The sequence below is a fragment of the Thunnus maccoyii genome, chromosome 17 (genome assembly GCF_910596095.1).
Source record: "Thunnus maccoyii chromosome 17, fThuMac1.1, whole genome shotgun sequence".
Taxonomy (NCBI): Eukaryota; Metazoa; Chordata; class Actinopteri; order Scombriformes; family Scombridae; genus Thunnus; species Thunnus maccoyii.
In genome coordinates, this window is record NC_056549.1 from 10,929,380 (window position 1) to 10,943,620 (window position 14,241).

At 42.4% G+C, this 14,241-nt stretch overlaps 1 protein-coding gene across 5 annotated transcripts in view; it reads right to left on the minus strand.

Moving 5' to 3' along the window:
* Positions 1-14,241, minus strand: part of LOC121882639 (kelch-like protein 29) — a 218,704-nt gene that overhangs the window by 59,539 nt on the left and 144,924 nt on the right. For all 5 annotated transcript variants that reach the window (XM_042391010.1, XM_042391013.1, XM_042391011.1 and 2 more), the window contains 4 exons: positions 13,959-14,097; positions 7,475-7,671; positions 5,134-5,246; positions 3,473-3,619 (listed from right to left, as the gene is read on the minus strand). In XM_042391010.1, the coding sequence (XP_042246944.1) occupies positions 3,473-3,619; positions 5,134-5,246; positions 7,475-7,671; positions 13,959-14,097 (596 nt within the window). The remainder of the gene's footprint in view (positions 1-3,472; positions 3,620-5,133; positions 5,247-7,474; positions 7,672-13,958; positions 14,098-14,241) is intronic.

Below are 14,241 nucleotides of genomic sequence, written 5' to 3' on the forward strand. Positions count from 1 at the left end.
TTTGCTCAATAAATGAATGTAGAATAATAGTTTGATCTTTTGGGAAATGCCCTCATTCGCTTTCTTGACAAGAATGAAAAGAGAAGATTGATACCACTGTCATATCTGACAGTTAAATATGAAGTTACAACTAGGAGACATATTTACACCGATCAAAAAACCATAAAAAGTGTTAGTGAGCTTGAGAGATGCTAGTAGGCTGATTTTTTTTTACCTTGGGACAGAGCAGATTAGCGCTGTTTCCACTCTTATGCTAAGCTTAGCTAACTGTCTCCTGGCTGTAGCTTCATATTTAACTATCTAACAGCCATGAGAGTGGTATTGATCTTCTCATCTAACTCTCAGCAAGCTAGCGAATAAGTGTATTTCAATTGGAAGAGACAAGTGAATGAAGTAAAGAAAATTGTTTATTCTAACAGATGATATAGTGATAATTAAGTCTTGTCAAGAAGGTCTTTGGCGCTTAGACTCTACAGGAGATTTTGTAATCAAGGGGGCATCAGGCCCTGAGCAGCAGCAAGATAAATCTCCACCATGGAGTTCCAGATACTGGTGGTGGTGGTGGTTGATGACTCTGCTGAGAGTGATAGGCTGATGAAGTGATGAAGCTGATGATTAATCTGCGAAGACTGGGCGGTGATGGGGAGGTGGAGGGTCGCGCATAACGGCAGCATGAACGCGCTAAAGCTGAGAGAGAGAAACATATTCAAAAAGACAGCAGCGAGATGAGAGACTAACAATGGAGGCTTGTCGCTGTGCTATTGGATAGATGTGACCAGCTGATGTGAACAGCTGATGCGTGAAAAATGTGAATGGCAGGATGGTATGAGAAATAAAACTACAGGTCTAAGCATGCAAAAAGACAATCTTCCTGACTGAATTTTCACTAAAACATAAATCAATTATCAAAATTGTTGTTAATATTGTATCTACTGTTTCAACAATTAATGCTTCCAAATGCTCCTCTCTTGCAAGGGTTGTTCCTTTTGTTTCCAAAGCCTCTGTCACCCTTTGTTTTCCCACTAAAATATACAAACACAGACATATGCAGACGCTTTCAGGGTGACACACCTTCAATGACACCCAATCAAAGAAAACTGAAACAGCTCTCTTTCTTTCATTCAGTCCCTTTGTGTCTCATAGCAAAGCATTATTAACGCTCAAATGCTCTCCCTCCTGTCTCAAAGCGATGTCCAGGCTTCGTTTCCTGGTGCTATTGGATGTTAGTTGACAGCATAGCGGAGAGAGAAAATTGCATATAATTTACGCAGCGCCTCCAATATGCCACTTTTCCACTCTATAGCCTGCAGCTTACATCCCCACAGCACATGCACGGACACACAAACACGCAGACATGCATACGCTCGTTCTCAGGTGAATGCGAACGCACACGAACTTAGCTCCCGGCTTAAAGCATTTCCTTCCCCTCGCCTAAGTTTTTCAGCAGTGCTGTGACATTCTGCCCTGACATGTCATTAAAAAGTGTCACAGGTTCTGGGGGAGTGATTTCTTCTGCGCTCTTCCTTCAAACGGACAGAAGGGATGGAGGTGAGGGATGGTGGGAATGATGAGCTGCTGCTGGACCATGCGTGTAAAGTCAGCCCTCAGGGTCACCTAACCTTCTCCTGTAGCATGATGGAAGCAGCCTATTCTCTCTCAGCTCTCTCCTCCTCCTCCCCTGTCTTCACCGCAGGCGCCAGGGCTTGCTAGTTGTTTTTTCGGTCACACATGGGCAGGAGATTTGAGCTTGACCGAGAGCTCAATCACATCTCCGCTGCCTGGATGTCATAGCTGTGCACAGAGGCACAAACCGATGAATATCAGATTAGAACACAGGGCTCTTTTTTCCCCATCCCCCTCTCTTCATTTCTCACCGTCTTTCTCTTTTCTCAATCTCTCTTCGCCCGTTTCTTGTCTTCCTGTCTCGCTCTGCTTCTTTCTCTCGCTCCAACTCTCTTCCCACTTCTCCTTTTTTCTCTCCCTTTCTTTTCGGAGACGGGTGACCCGGGTCTCTTGTCTCAGGAACCAGTGCGGTAGGTTGTTCAGACAACCGGGAAAATGTTCCATTTCTTTTTTCTTCTACTTCATCTGAGTAACTCACCTCTGCACCTCTCCATTAGAGTGTGAGATTGCAGGAATCCGCCGGACTGAGCTGGCTGGAGGTTTTTTCGACGCAGATGACAGGGATCGTATGTCCTCTTAAAAACTATGCAGTCTTGTTGTGGTTTTTCGTAAATTTGCTGGACCACCGAGTCAAATTTCCTATCAGTCACCCCATAAATTTCAATTTTAGTGGATTTCTCAGTAGGGGTGTTTGATACCCGTGTCATTAAAACTTCTTCAACACAGTTTCTGTTTTAGTACCTATGTAAACCACTCTTCTTTCACATTTCTGACAGGCATAACCATCGGCTTTCAATGGTTTGTCCTTATACTTTGTGTTGCATTCAATACTCTACAATCCTTCACTACAAAACACTCAGTAGGCATGATGGATTTCACCATAATCTCAGAGTGCCACATATCAAAAGATAAATGCTAAATGTTTAATCCAAAAAGGTGAAAAATTCAAATATTGACGTATATGCCTCATAAAAGTGGGTGCCAATAAAGTTACATTGATTGCAGAGGTCTGCACCGAATCTGATCCAGCTGATATAAGGCAGTTCTCCCCCTTGCTGTTTGATGAGAAGACATTACTCTGAATGGATGACTCTTCCAGTGATGGATCGCTGTAATTTATCTGATAATCTCACCTCCATTTTTAAACAGCCATAAAATACTTTAAAATCACGAGCTTTAAATTCATGGTTTTGTGACGGAATCCATAAAAATCTCATGACCTGAGGTTTTAACCGCTGGATGGATATCTCTCTACGACGCGTCCTATTTACCTTTTCATGAACGTGAGCTTGAGTTGATGCTCTGACCTTGACGCTTATCGATTCCACGTTTGTAAAAAATTTGACCTGCTGTACCTTGCTGTCAATACCTAACTTAGGGATATAACCTTTGAGGATGATTAACAGCCTCTAGAAATAAATCAAACCATGTTTAGGGAACAGAAAAAAGGACGGTGGCTGTCTTGTGTTTTTGTTGTTTTTTTTATGCAGTGCAGTGTCTCACAAACAAATGAAGTTTAACTAAGAATAGAGCGCATTCGAAGGGCAAGGCACTCCTGGGATTATGAACAACTGCTGTGTTAAGCTGCATGTGCAGCACAAAGTTGATGAACACTAGCAAGAGAGAACAAGGAGTCACTTTTCTGGTTTTTCACACTGTGTACCTCTCAGAGCAGACAGCAAGGGTCGATAGAACAACTACACTAATACGGCTGTCAGTGGTAACGAGGGTTTTATCTTTTTTTTTTGCCTCGTGATACACACAATGTGTTCCCATTTTGGAAGTACACTGTAGTGTCGGAGCAGAGCAGACATACACTTCACAAACACACTCAGCTGCCTTTTATTACCTGCACTCTAGAGTTGGGGTCCTGTTTTATCCATTTGATGACGGTCTCATAGACAAGCTCTTCAGCCTTGGTGTTGAGACTGTCGTTGGATAGATAGGCCACTAGATCCTCCTTGGACACGCTCAAAATCTCTTCCTGTCCTGCCACCTGAGGAATTATGAACTGGTTAAACTCCTTAAATGACACATAAATATGTTTCCATAATTAGAATTACCAGTATCATCTCTAGAGGTGAACTCAGATTATTTTGTAATTATATGAAACACTTTCACAGACCAGCATGTATAGTAGATTTGATTGTTTGATTTGATTGTTATTATATGATTATGGACTGCTGATTCAATCATGCAAAACCACATATAATGGTAGGATTGTCATTCTACACAAAGATGCATTTGTTCCATGTTAAAACTGACACCAAAATCATCAGCAAGTTTACATCACGGTCTCTGAGCAATAAGAAAGTACAGTCAATTTGACATTTTGGGGGTTGTCTTGTTTGCTTTCTTACTATGAGTTTAATGGAGGGTTGATATTGAAACTGGCTGTGTACCCAGTAACAATGTTTAATGCTGTTCAATTTACATGTTGTGTGTTCTTAGCCTGGTTTGCTAATGTAAACACCTGGTAAGTCTACTGTACATTCAGGAGACACTTGGTTTGGCTCAGAGTTGGAGGGTGTGTGGATGGACTCCACTGGTTCACTGTGACTGTAACTTCTGGAGTGCAGCGTGCAGTAACCAGGGATAAGATAGCATTTCATGGCAAGTAAATACCTCATAAAACGTCTCTCAACTCTCATCTCATTTTCTCTCTCATATTTCTACATGTGCTAAATACAGAAGATGTGACATCATGTGAATGTGGAGGTGAGCTGAGCTGAGTTTGTAATGTAACATGTGATTACTTTTGCTCCTGAGTAATTAGTCAAGTATTACTTTTTATAATATGTAGTGTGTAAATGCTTACATTATTCACGTAACTTGCACAACATCAACCATTTATCAAGTGCACAAAATACATTGATTACTACTGTTTAAAACTTCCTAGATATCCAACTTTAATGTGAAAGATGACTGAGTTAAACACTGGTTAAAATCTATTTATTGTCTTTGCTGGCTAATGAAAATGTTTAATTCTGTTTGATTCACTGGCTTCGGCTACAAGACAAATAGCTGTATTGTTACAAAAGAACATATACATAAACTACATCCTATGTGGTAAAAGCCTTAACCTGAAAGAAACCTTTTAATGTTGTCACTGGACTAACAAATCCATATGATATGTGCTAATCTAAACTAAAAATGCATCACATTTAATGGGCTTCATGTATGTTTTGCATCATATCCAACTAACCGTCACATTAATTTACTAACTACATCAGAAAAACTTTAGGAGTAAAATGTGTTTTCACACTCCGCAATATAAAGATTTCATGTGTGGAGTCTCAAAAAATGGTAATACTGAGGTAAAGTTAAGTGATTTGTTCATTTATTGATCACTATAGATATCAATTCTAATATGGTTATGATTGCAGTCACATTTTATTGCCGTTTTCTGATTTATGTACTATTCTCTCTCAACTGTGAAGCCTTTTTGTAATGCTGTTCCTCAGTCTGAGATCAATAAATGGATTGTTTGGATGATAGATCTCTACCCACCTCGGGGAAGTTCTGCAGTGCAAAAGCTTTGGCCATGTTGTGGAGCTCCGTGCAACTCATGGCTTCAGCCATAGCCAGCACTCCTAGACAGTTAGCTGCAGTCAACTGTTTTTCTGGGGTCAATAAACAAGGTTGGAGAGACGGGAGGGGGTGGGTGGGACAGACAGACAGACAGACAAGACACGAGAGGACAGAGAAACCAATACAAGAAAGAAACAAGCAGATTGATTAAAGCAGGAATAAAACATCGTTCAGATATCCATAAAAAATGAGACATAGAGGACTACGGAGATGGAAAAAGCGGCTGCAGGTAACACCGACCCACAGCCTATCGGGGTGTGTATCTGCCAGAGACTAAGGTAGAACAAGTATAATAACTCAAAACAGCTCCGGGGACAAACAACGAGGGGAATCGATCGCTCACAACCTCGGCAGGAGGTGGTGGATGACAGCTAGTGGGATTTGGGATTAGCTGGGCCACTTTAAAGAAGTCCTGTCAGATCTTGGGGTCTCCTACACACATACACACAGCTGAGAATATATAAACTTAACCAGCGGAGAGAGGGTTTATGTTACCGTCTGTGATCTTTTTATAGGGTGCAGCAATTAAGGTGGTGTGTCTGTAATTTTAGTTTTTTAGCACACAATGCTATTTATCACAAAAAAAAGAGGGAATATGTTGGTGGTGTAGTCCACACACATACACACACACACACACAAATACACACACAAGCAGACAAACGCATGGATACACTGGGTCAGTGGCCACTGAAAGAGGCCTGATTAAACAAAAGCCATTAAAGGGAAGCGACGCCAGGCCTTTTATCACAAAAGTTTAAAAGTATTTCCTAAACAAATATCAACCAATTAAGGTCACCTAACATCTGCTAAATCACGACTAAACAAAAGCCAAACCAAAGACCAAATAAAATCAGCCTGCATGCTGCATCAAAGTGGGGGTTTGGGACTAAACAAAAGGCTGCCTGAAAATGACCCTCTGTTATGCCATTTGGGCAGATGAAGAGTTATTTCGCGGTGCATGCTTGCATAGTCAGAACATTATGCTGCACAATCCTCTCATCAGTTTCTTCACTACCAGACAGCCAGGTTTGCAATTTAATGTGTTGCATAAAATTGGGTTTTGTTTACTTAGATCAGCCTAGAAAAAGCCCTGCAATTGAAAATACCTCCCATAGTGACTGATATGTTAATAGCAGTTGGAATATGGGAGATGTTGCTAATTCACTTCAAATCTTCTGATAATGAAAAAGTCATAATTTCTCACAGAGCAGCTGGCACAAAATAAGTGACTTAGTTTGTATTTGCTTGAATCTGAAGTTCTGTGAATAAAAGTCAAAGTGGTATAAGTAGGTCGAGGAGATGTTTGCCATTTCTCCTCAGTGTATTTGTTACAAACTTCAATAATATCTGACACAGTATCAATTTCTCTTTTCTCAAGGACACGCGCTCGCGCCTGTATTTCCTCCCTTCTAATATGCTGAAATGTCATGAATCTTGTCGAGAAAGAATGGATTGACGCCTCACTGGCAATGAAGTCTACAAATGGCTTCCCTGTTTTCCCCGTTTTTTTTTTTTTTTGCCCAAATCGAGAAAAACAAATCAATAATGTGGCTGCTGTTTCCCTTGTGCTTTCTTTTCACTCCTCTCCTGCCTGCCTGACCTTTTTGGTAACATGCACTTCCCTTGTGTTACCGATACCCAAAACAATTTATTAAATGGAATGCAAAACCTGACATTTGCTGCTTTTTGGTTGCCTGACCCACTAAAATCTGGAACATGCCATTTGATTTTCATGTGACCCCCACGGGCTCCTGAAAGACCCTCCCCTTCTTTGCTCCACTTTCCATACCTTGTCTAAGTATCAATCTGTTTTGCTATTTTTTCGATTCCATCATGGTTCAGGCCAGAAGATTTGACATTTAAGTGACAATTGTTCCGTGACCTTTTTATAAGTCTGCCCCCGTGCTTGGTCCTGCCCACTGGGACGAGATCTGAGGCACCGTGCCCGACTGAAAGCGTTAGCAGGCACAATTCTCACACGGCTGCTAGCTTTGGAAACATGACAAAAAGCAGTGTGATGTGCCAGAGTCAGGGAGGAAATTTAGGCTCCACAAGACATTCTGTAAGGCTGTGCATAGTGATGAAGCATGACAGCGTATGAAAATACACGAGGCTGTAGACACTGCATGTATCAGGAAAGGTCGCATTGGAATATCTGATGTAATAAGTATGCGCACACTTGCTGGCATAAGCACATAACGCAAACACACACCCAACAACCCCCCCCCCTACCCTCCCCGTCCCCTTCTGCTGTTCCTACCTAGGAAGGAGACACAGACTTTACAGAAGGTGTTGAACTGGAACTTGTTGGCGGCCTCCAGCAGCGTCTTGGCGTTGGCCGAGTCGATGACCAGCGATCCCGTGTAGACGAACTCAAGCAGCAGCTCTAGCACGTCTGCGCTGATGTTGCTCATGTTCAGCTCCAGCATCTCCCCGTTCCGCGTCTCCCCCGATGACCTGATCGATCAATGACGGCAGAGAGAGGCGAGTTAGAGAGATTCTGAGAGGAAAAGGTAAAAGAAACAAAAACAAAAAGAAGAGGCAAGGGACACAGATACGTGTATGCTACACACAACACCTATAACACACCTGGGCCAGTACGAGAGTGGGGAGAAAATAAGAGAATCATTACACAATAAGATAAGAACGTAAAGTGAAAAGGGACAGAAACAGAAACTTTGAATGGTTTCTACTTTTTTTTTTTCTATGGGGCTAGCAGATTTGCAACTATAGTGCTGCATCTGAAACAAAATGTACTCTCTGAACAAAGATTAGGCAAACAAAAGTTATTGCTTTGTTTCAACAGGCATGCTTATCACATGTGTGTTTTCATGTATGCATAGTTTTAAAAAGGTGGACATGCATACATGGCAGGGTACATACTGTATGAGCTATCTGACAGAAAACAGAGAGAAAGAAAGTGACAGCACAGTTCATATACCGACACATGACATAATGCAGGCAATGCCGGTTAAAGCATCTCGTACTGGAGAGCACCCGCTGTTCGTGAGCCTACGCCGATGCAATGTGCGTGTTGGATATCAAAGCAGCGTATCCACTCCTACTGGCATGGTGTAAGAGGTGCCAGGGAGTGCTTGGATGAGCAAATTAAATAGAATATGATATCCCTTTCGTAATGCGGAGCCTGAGATGTGTGGGGAGCAGGGGGGCCGCTTTCAGAACTGGGCGACGTTGTGACTTCACCGGGATCAAATGGCCGAGATTAGTTCACATGCAGGATCCCCCCGAGGAGGAATGAGAGCGTTAAATAACACCTCGCCACCCATGTTTAATGTCCCATGTGAAACAATAATCCACTCAAGGGCAAAATAAATGGAATCAAAGCCCCGCAGAACTCATGCCCCCACTACTATGTCTTTCTCCCCTGCGGCTATGGACATCAACAATATGAAAAGTAGCCTACATTAAGATGGATGGAGGCTGTTTGCTTCTGTCACTCATGGTAGCACAATGATAACGCTCTGTCTGATTCTGTGTGTATGTGTGTGTGTGTGTTCACGTGTGTGTCTCTTTTCCTTTTCTGTTGAAGCCAGTTTGTTGGATTAGAAATCATGACAAACAGTCAGCATTTAGTGAGACACAGACAGCAAAACAAACAAGATGAGACAGGTAGACGGAATGGTTAGAGTGAAGACGGAGGGGAGTCGATGAGGAGGAAGCAAAAAGGAGGGAGGCAGGGCGAGACAGTTCTTCCACAGGGAGCCAGCAGCCATCCTTCTGAGGGAGGGGTTGGGTTGTTCCATGACTGTGCCTTGGTCTTTTAAATAAGAGATACCCCCGCCCACCCCCGAAAAAAATCCACCATCACACCTAAACAGAGCCTTTGTCCCCGCTGCAATAATCATCAGTAGCCTGTAGTGTATGAACTGAGACATTAGTCGTCATTTAAAGCGCACTCAGGAGGTGAGAGGGGAGAAGGACATCCAAAAAAATAAAATAAAAGACAATGGCATTTGTCTCTGGATGGACATTGGCTGGAAAAACCAAGGTAGTTACTCTTTTTCCTCCTGCAAAGCAAAAAGCCACATAGTGTTATTGCCCTTTTTCCGCACAAAGCCCTGCAGTGGGGGCAGGTAGTAAGAAAGAAAGGAGGGAAGGGGAGTGTCGTTCAGGGTTAAAGTGATGGAGGGAGGTGGGGAGAAAAGAGGGGGGGAAAAAAAGAGCTAAAAATAAAAGAAGAGCATGCTCATCAACCTGGTCAATTAGTGCAATAGGAACCAGCTCGAGTGGCAGTTTGTTTTGTCTGAGCACTTATGTTATGGAAATGACTTTCTGGAGCTTCTAAAAGAGGTGGATATTTATGCTGCATCTGATTGCAGACTTGAATTTAAATAGTAGAAAGATGGAGGCAGGGAGGACAGGAGAGACAGAAGAGATAGGAGAGATAGGGCGAAGGGTGGGATGGGCGGGCGGGGGAGAGGGGGGGTGGTGGGGGGGGGGGTGGGGAGATGGGCACATTCAGGCAAAGAAATATGTTTGTGAAAAATGCACCACTTATTCAAGAGGAAGTCTTAAAATCAGCAGACTGTCAAAATGGTGGTGAGCAGAGGCAGAGAGGAAGGAGGGGAGAGGCAAAACACACACACACACACACATACACACACACACACACTTTTCCTAATACATCTTTCAACCTAAAAAAAAAAAAGGCCTATTTTACAGGGAATACATTTAGCTTGTTCTTACAAGACCATTTATTCTGCGGGAGTACATACACTACCAAGATATGTTAAGATAGAAGCTTATTCAGATGCAAAGCCTACACTGTCTGGGCTAAAAATGGCTTGCATTCATTACATGTTCTGTCACAACATGAATCAGGAATGAATTAATTGTTTATAAAATAAACAAAGATAATGTGATAGCTTTATCAGATGGGATTCATGTTTTGCATGTGTTTGCTGCATTGAGGCCACGGTATATTTCATCCGAAACATCAGGCGTGATACGGGAGACGTCAAGGCTATCTGGCTTGGAACAAGTCCAGTTTGTGTCAGATGCTCTAAAGGACAAAAAGGACAAGGTGACAGGTGGAGAGAATAAAAGCCCAAACCTCCGTCCAAGTGTGAATACAGGGCCATCAGCACAAAAGAAAAACCTTAACATGGACATTGGATTGACAGAACTCTTGACACAAAAACTTTACCTGAAACTTTCTTTTGAGGAGTTATGACATAAAATGGAAATATCTCCAAAGCCAATATATAAGAGATTGGTGTAGAGCAAAAAAAATTCATCGTTAATTTTACAATTAAAAAAAAAAAAAAAAACCCTTACAGGGCTGAACAGTGCACTCAGCTGCATTGTTCACACAGGGCCGACACTGTAATGGGCTTTAACACAGCTCTCTACCCATCTCAAAGTCATAAAAAACTCTCTGAGTCACAAGCACAGGAAACCATGGGCCGACAAGAGAGAAGAAGAAGAGAGAGAAACAAATGGCATGAAAGCATGTGTCAAGACCGCTCAAAGATTCTGAGCTTTTTACATTACTGTGGTGCGGAGATGCAGTGGCCATAAATTAAATGCCTGCAGAGCACACTTATTGGAAAATCCCAAGGGGTAAAATGGAATTACCGGAGATGATCTGTCTCCCTGCTCTGTGCATCGGCCCTTTAAAGGGTAGGGTAATAGGTTTTTGGGTGGGGGCGAGGGCACACGTGTGCGTACATCTCAGAGCGGCATTACATCCTTCAGGTATCATGGGGGGTAAGATGGCAGGTTGGCTGAACACATACTGTTGGGGAGGCCTGAATACTTTCTGTGAGAGGGGCAGTGGTGGAAGAGCACACTGCAAAGAGGGAGACAGTCAAGTTTTGTTGAAAGGTAAGATTTGGATTTTTTTCCAGAATAGAAAATGATAATAAATGGATGGAACATATTTCCTATAGCATTCCAGTGTAAAGGTTGTGTTTTTGTTATTTTAAGTACCATTTTAAAATGTCTCATGAGTCCTGTGGAGTATCTCTGAATAGGAACATTTTCTAATTCTTTAAATGAATTTTCACAATTACTTTACCTTTGCTTGCTGCTGCATTTCCACTCATTGCCAATGAAACCATTCATTTCTTAAGTGAGTACTTTGGTTAGTGTGTGTATGTGTGTGTGTGTGTGTGTGTGTGTGAGACAGTGTGTGGGTAGACCATAGAAAAAAAAAGTGTAATGTGAACTCTCTAACCCTCCGGTATTACATCTCTACTTTCTCTTTGACTAATGGCAGCCTGCCTGGATAACACACAATAATTTTGTCCTTGCATCCTACACACACACACACACACACACACACACATATACACACACACACACACAAAAATGAATACAGTAAAGCACACACGCACACACTTCGTGTCAAGTACATTTACACACACAAATTTTCAATATTTCAAGTACATACTGTACACGTACAACCTGGTGGTTTATAGCGAACTGACAGGGATGGCAGTGAAGCTGGGTGGGAGGATGGGTGGGATACAGAGCAAGGAAAGGAAGTCTCTCACTCTCTCTCTCTCTCTCTCTCTCTCTCTTTCTCTCTCTCTTATTTGACCTCATAAAGATGTGGACAGTAGCGAGCCACGTGCAGCATCAGTATAATTCCAGCCGCACTGGAAAAGTGACCTGAGTGGCACATGGGAGGCCGTAACTCAATGACAGACAGGCCTTTGGCAGTCTTTGCTCCTCTCTGACCGAGCTTGCGACACTCTGCCTGGCTGTGAACACCGCAGAGCTGTGACCAAAATGGTCTCCTTTTATCCCTTCATATTTGCTGCCTGAACTCACTTTTATTCATTTGTTTTTGCTCCCTTTCTGTCCTTCCCTTGTCAACATTTCACTGCTGTCCTCTACTGCAACTTTCATTTCCATAAAGCCAAGGTGCCACATACCTTATAAAATCAACAGCAGCCTCTGTTGATGGCGTCATGTTAGCATAACACTAACGGTCATGACTTCATTAGATCAAACTAAAGACGTCTTACAAAATAAACAATTGGTTTAACAAATCTATCAAATAGCCTCCAGCATGAAGTCAGCTGAGAAAATTTCTGTTTTAGACAAAATCTCATAAAAAATGACAGTGTTATGACAATAAATCAAAGTAGTTTCAGAATTAATTAAGCAATTAATGAGAATTTGCTCTATTAAACTGTCAAATTCAACAAGAAAAATCAGACAATGTAGGCAGCAGCAGGCATGAAGATGAGCTTGGTGAAATTCAGCCCACTCCTCTGGGAGCCTGGGTGTCTTTCAGGGGTCCTGTCTTCATGCATAAATGAACTGGCTATGTCCTGGATAAGAGGCACAGACAAGACAATCTGATAGACAGGTTAACCAGCATGGGGGCTTAAGTTCTCTCCAAAGTCACTGCATTCTCTCAGGAAGGTTTCCTGCTATTGTCAAGGTCAAAGAAAGTCTCTCTTTTTTATTCATGGGGTGTGTATGAGTGTTGCTGTCATGGAGATGAGTGGTCTTGGTACAGACGTGGCTTTGTGGCTTTTCTAACTCTGACGGAGTCTGTTCTCTCTCTGGTCTTCCTCACCCCATCCCCATTCAGGAGGAACAAGTGTATCTTGTTGGCGAGCGAGGAGGCAACGGTGGCTGATAAGCAGCTCGCCACTCTCTGAGGGGCTCGCTGTGGAGGCAGCATGGCTGCGGGGAAAGTGGCAAACTCCCCTAAGGCGTTCTAGCTACTGCTAGCGACTGTGTGTCTTTCTGTTTGTCTTTGTCTTTGCTCAGCACTTCATCCCTAGCCATGCAAAGCGAGTACAAACACACACAGTCACACACGCAAACACACCAAGGCAGCAAAACAACTTTGGGTCCAGGGGACTCTCAATCAAGCCGAAAATACCTGCAAGGATTTGAAGTAAGGATGAGGACATTAGGGATTTATGGTATTCCCTCTTCGGAAAACAAGTCAGATAAAAAGAGACATACTTGCGCTATCAGACTTTATACAGTCATACTCAGGCATGTACACACACACACCTGGAGACACTAAAAAGCTGCCACACAGACACACACACTTGTATGTAGACAGGCACGCACGGAAACAAAACAGCTCGTGAAGACAAAAAAATATGGAGTATGAAGGGCAGAATACTAGGGGAATACTTAGATCCACATCAAATGAATACATTAGTGGAGGGTGGTGTTAACCAGTCAAACTGGTGGCTCAGTAAGCTGTCTTAGATGTGCTTTTGTTTTGTCCTTTGTTTATGACTCTGAAATGTCTTTTTATTACACTAACCAAGATTTATTAGCATATGAAAAGGGTATTTTTCAGCAAAAACTCAAGAATTAGCAACAGAAAAATATGGTAGCTTGGGAGACAAAAATCCCTCTGCCCACAGAAGACAGCGTGGCTTTGGCGAATTACCACCCAAAGTGTAGAATGTATGATTCTTTTGTTTTGGCCCTTTGGTGAGTTTTAAAACATCCCCAGTCATGGAACATTTTCACTGCTCATTAAAATGGAAATGTGGTTAAATTGCCCTACATGGGGAGGAAAGGTAATGACGAGGGTTGACCTTTTTCTCCAGTTTCAGATACATTCATTTGAGTGGTAAGAGGAAGGAATGGCTGCTGGCCCTGTGCTAGGAACCAAAGTCTTCACACACCTGCAAGAGAGAGAGGGGAAGGGAAAAAAAAAAAAAAAGCGACACAAATGCGCCCTATGAAAAGAACAGATTGGATCAACAGCTGGTGGGAGGGGAGCGAAGGCAAACCTTTTCACCAGGTCCTTGAAATACAAGCTGCAGGAAGCTAGAACATTTTGGTGGACTTCAAACTCTTTTCCTTCAACAATAATTTTCAGGTCTGTAAACTCTTTCGCTCTGCGCTGTTGGTTCAACTCCTTCAACATCTCTGTAGAACAAGAAAAAGAAACAGACAATGCCACATTTTGGTTTAGAATTTTCTCTCTTCCATACATACAAAAACAGAACAAAACTGTTGAAAAGTGCAAGATTGTAAAAACACAATACAGTATTGTTGGAGTCTTAAGAAACA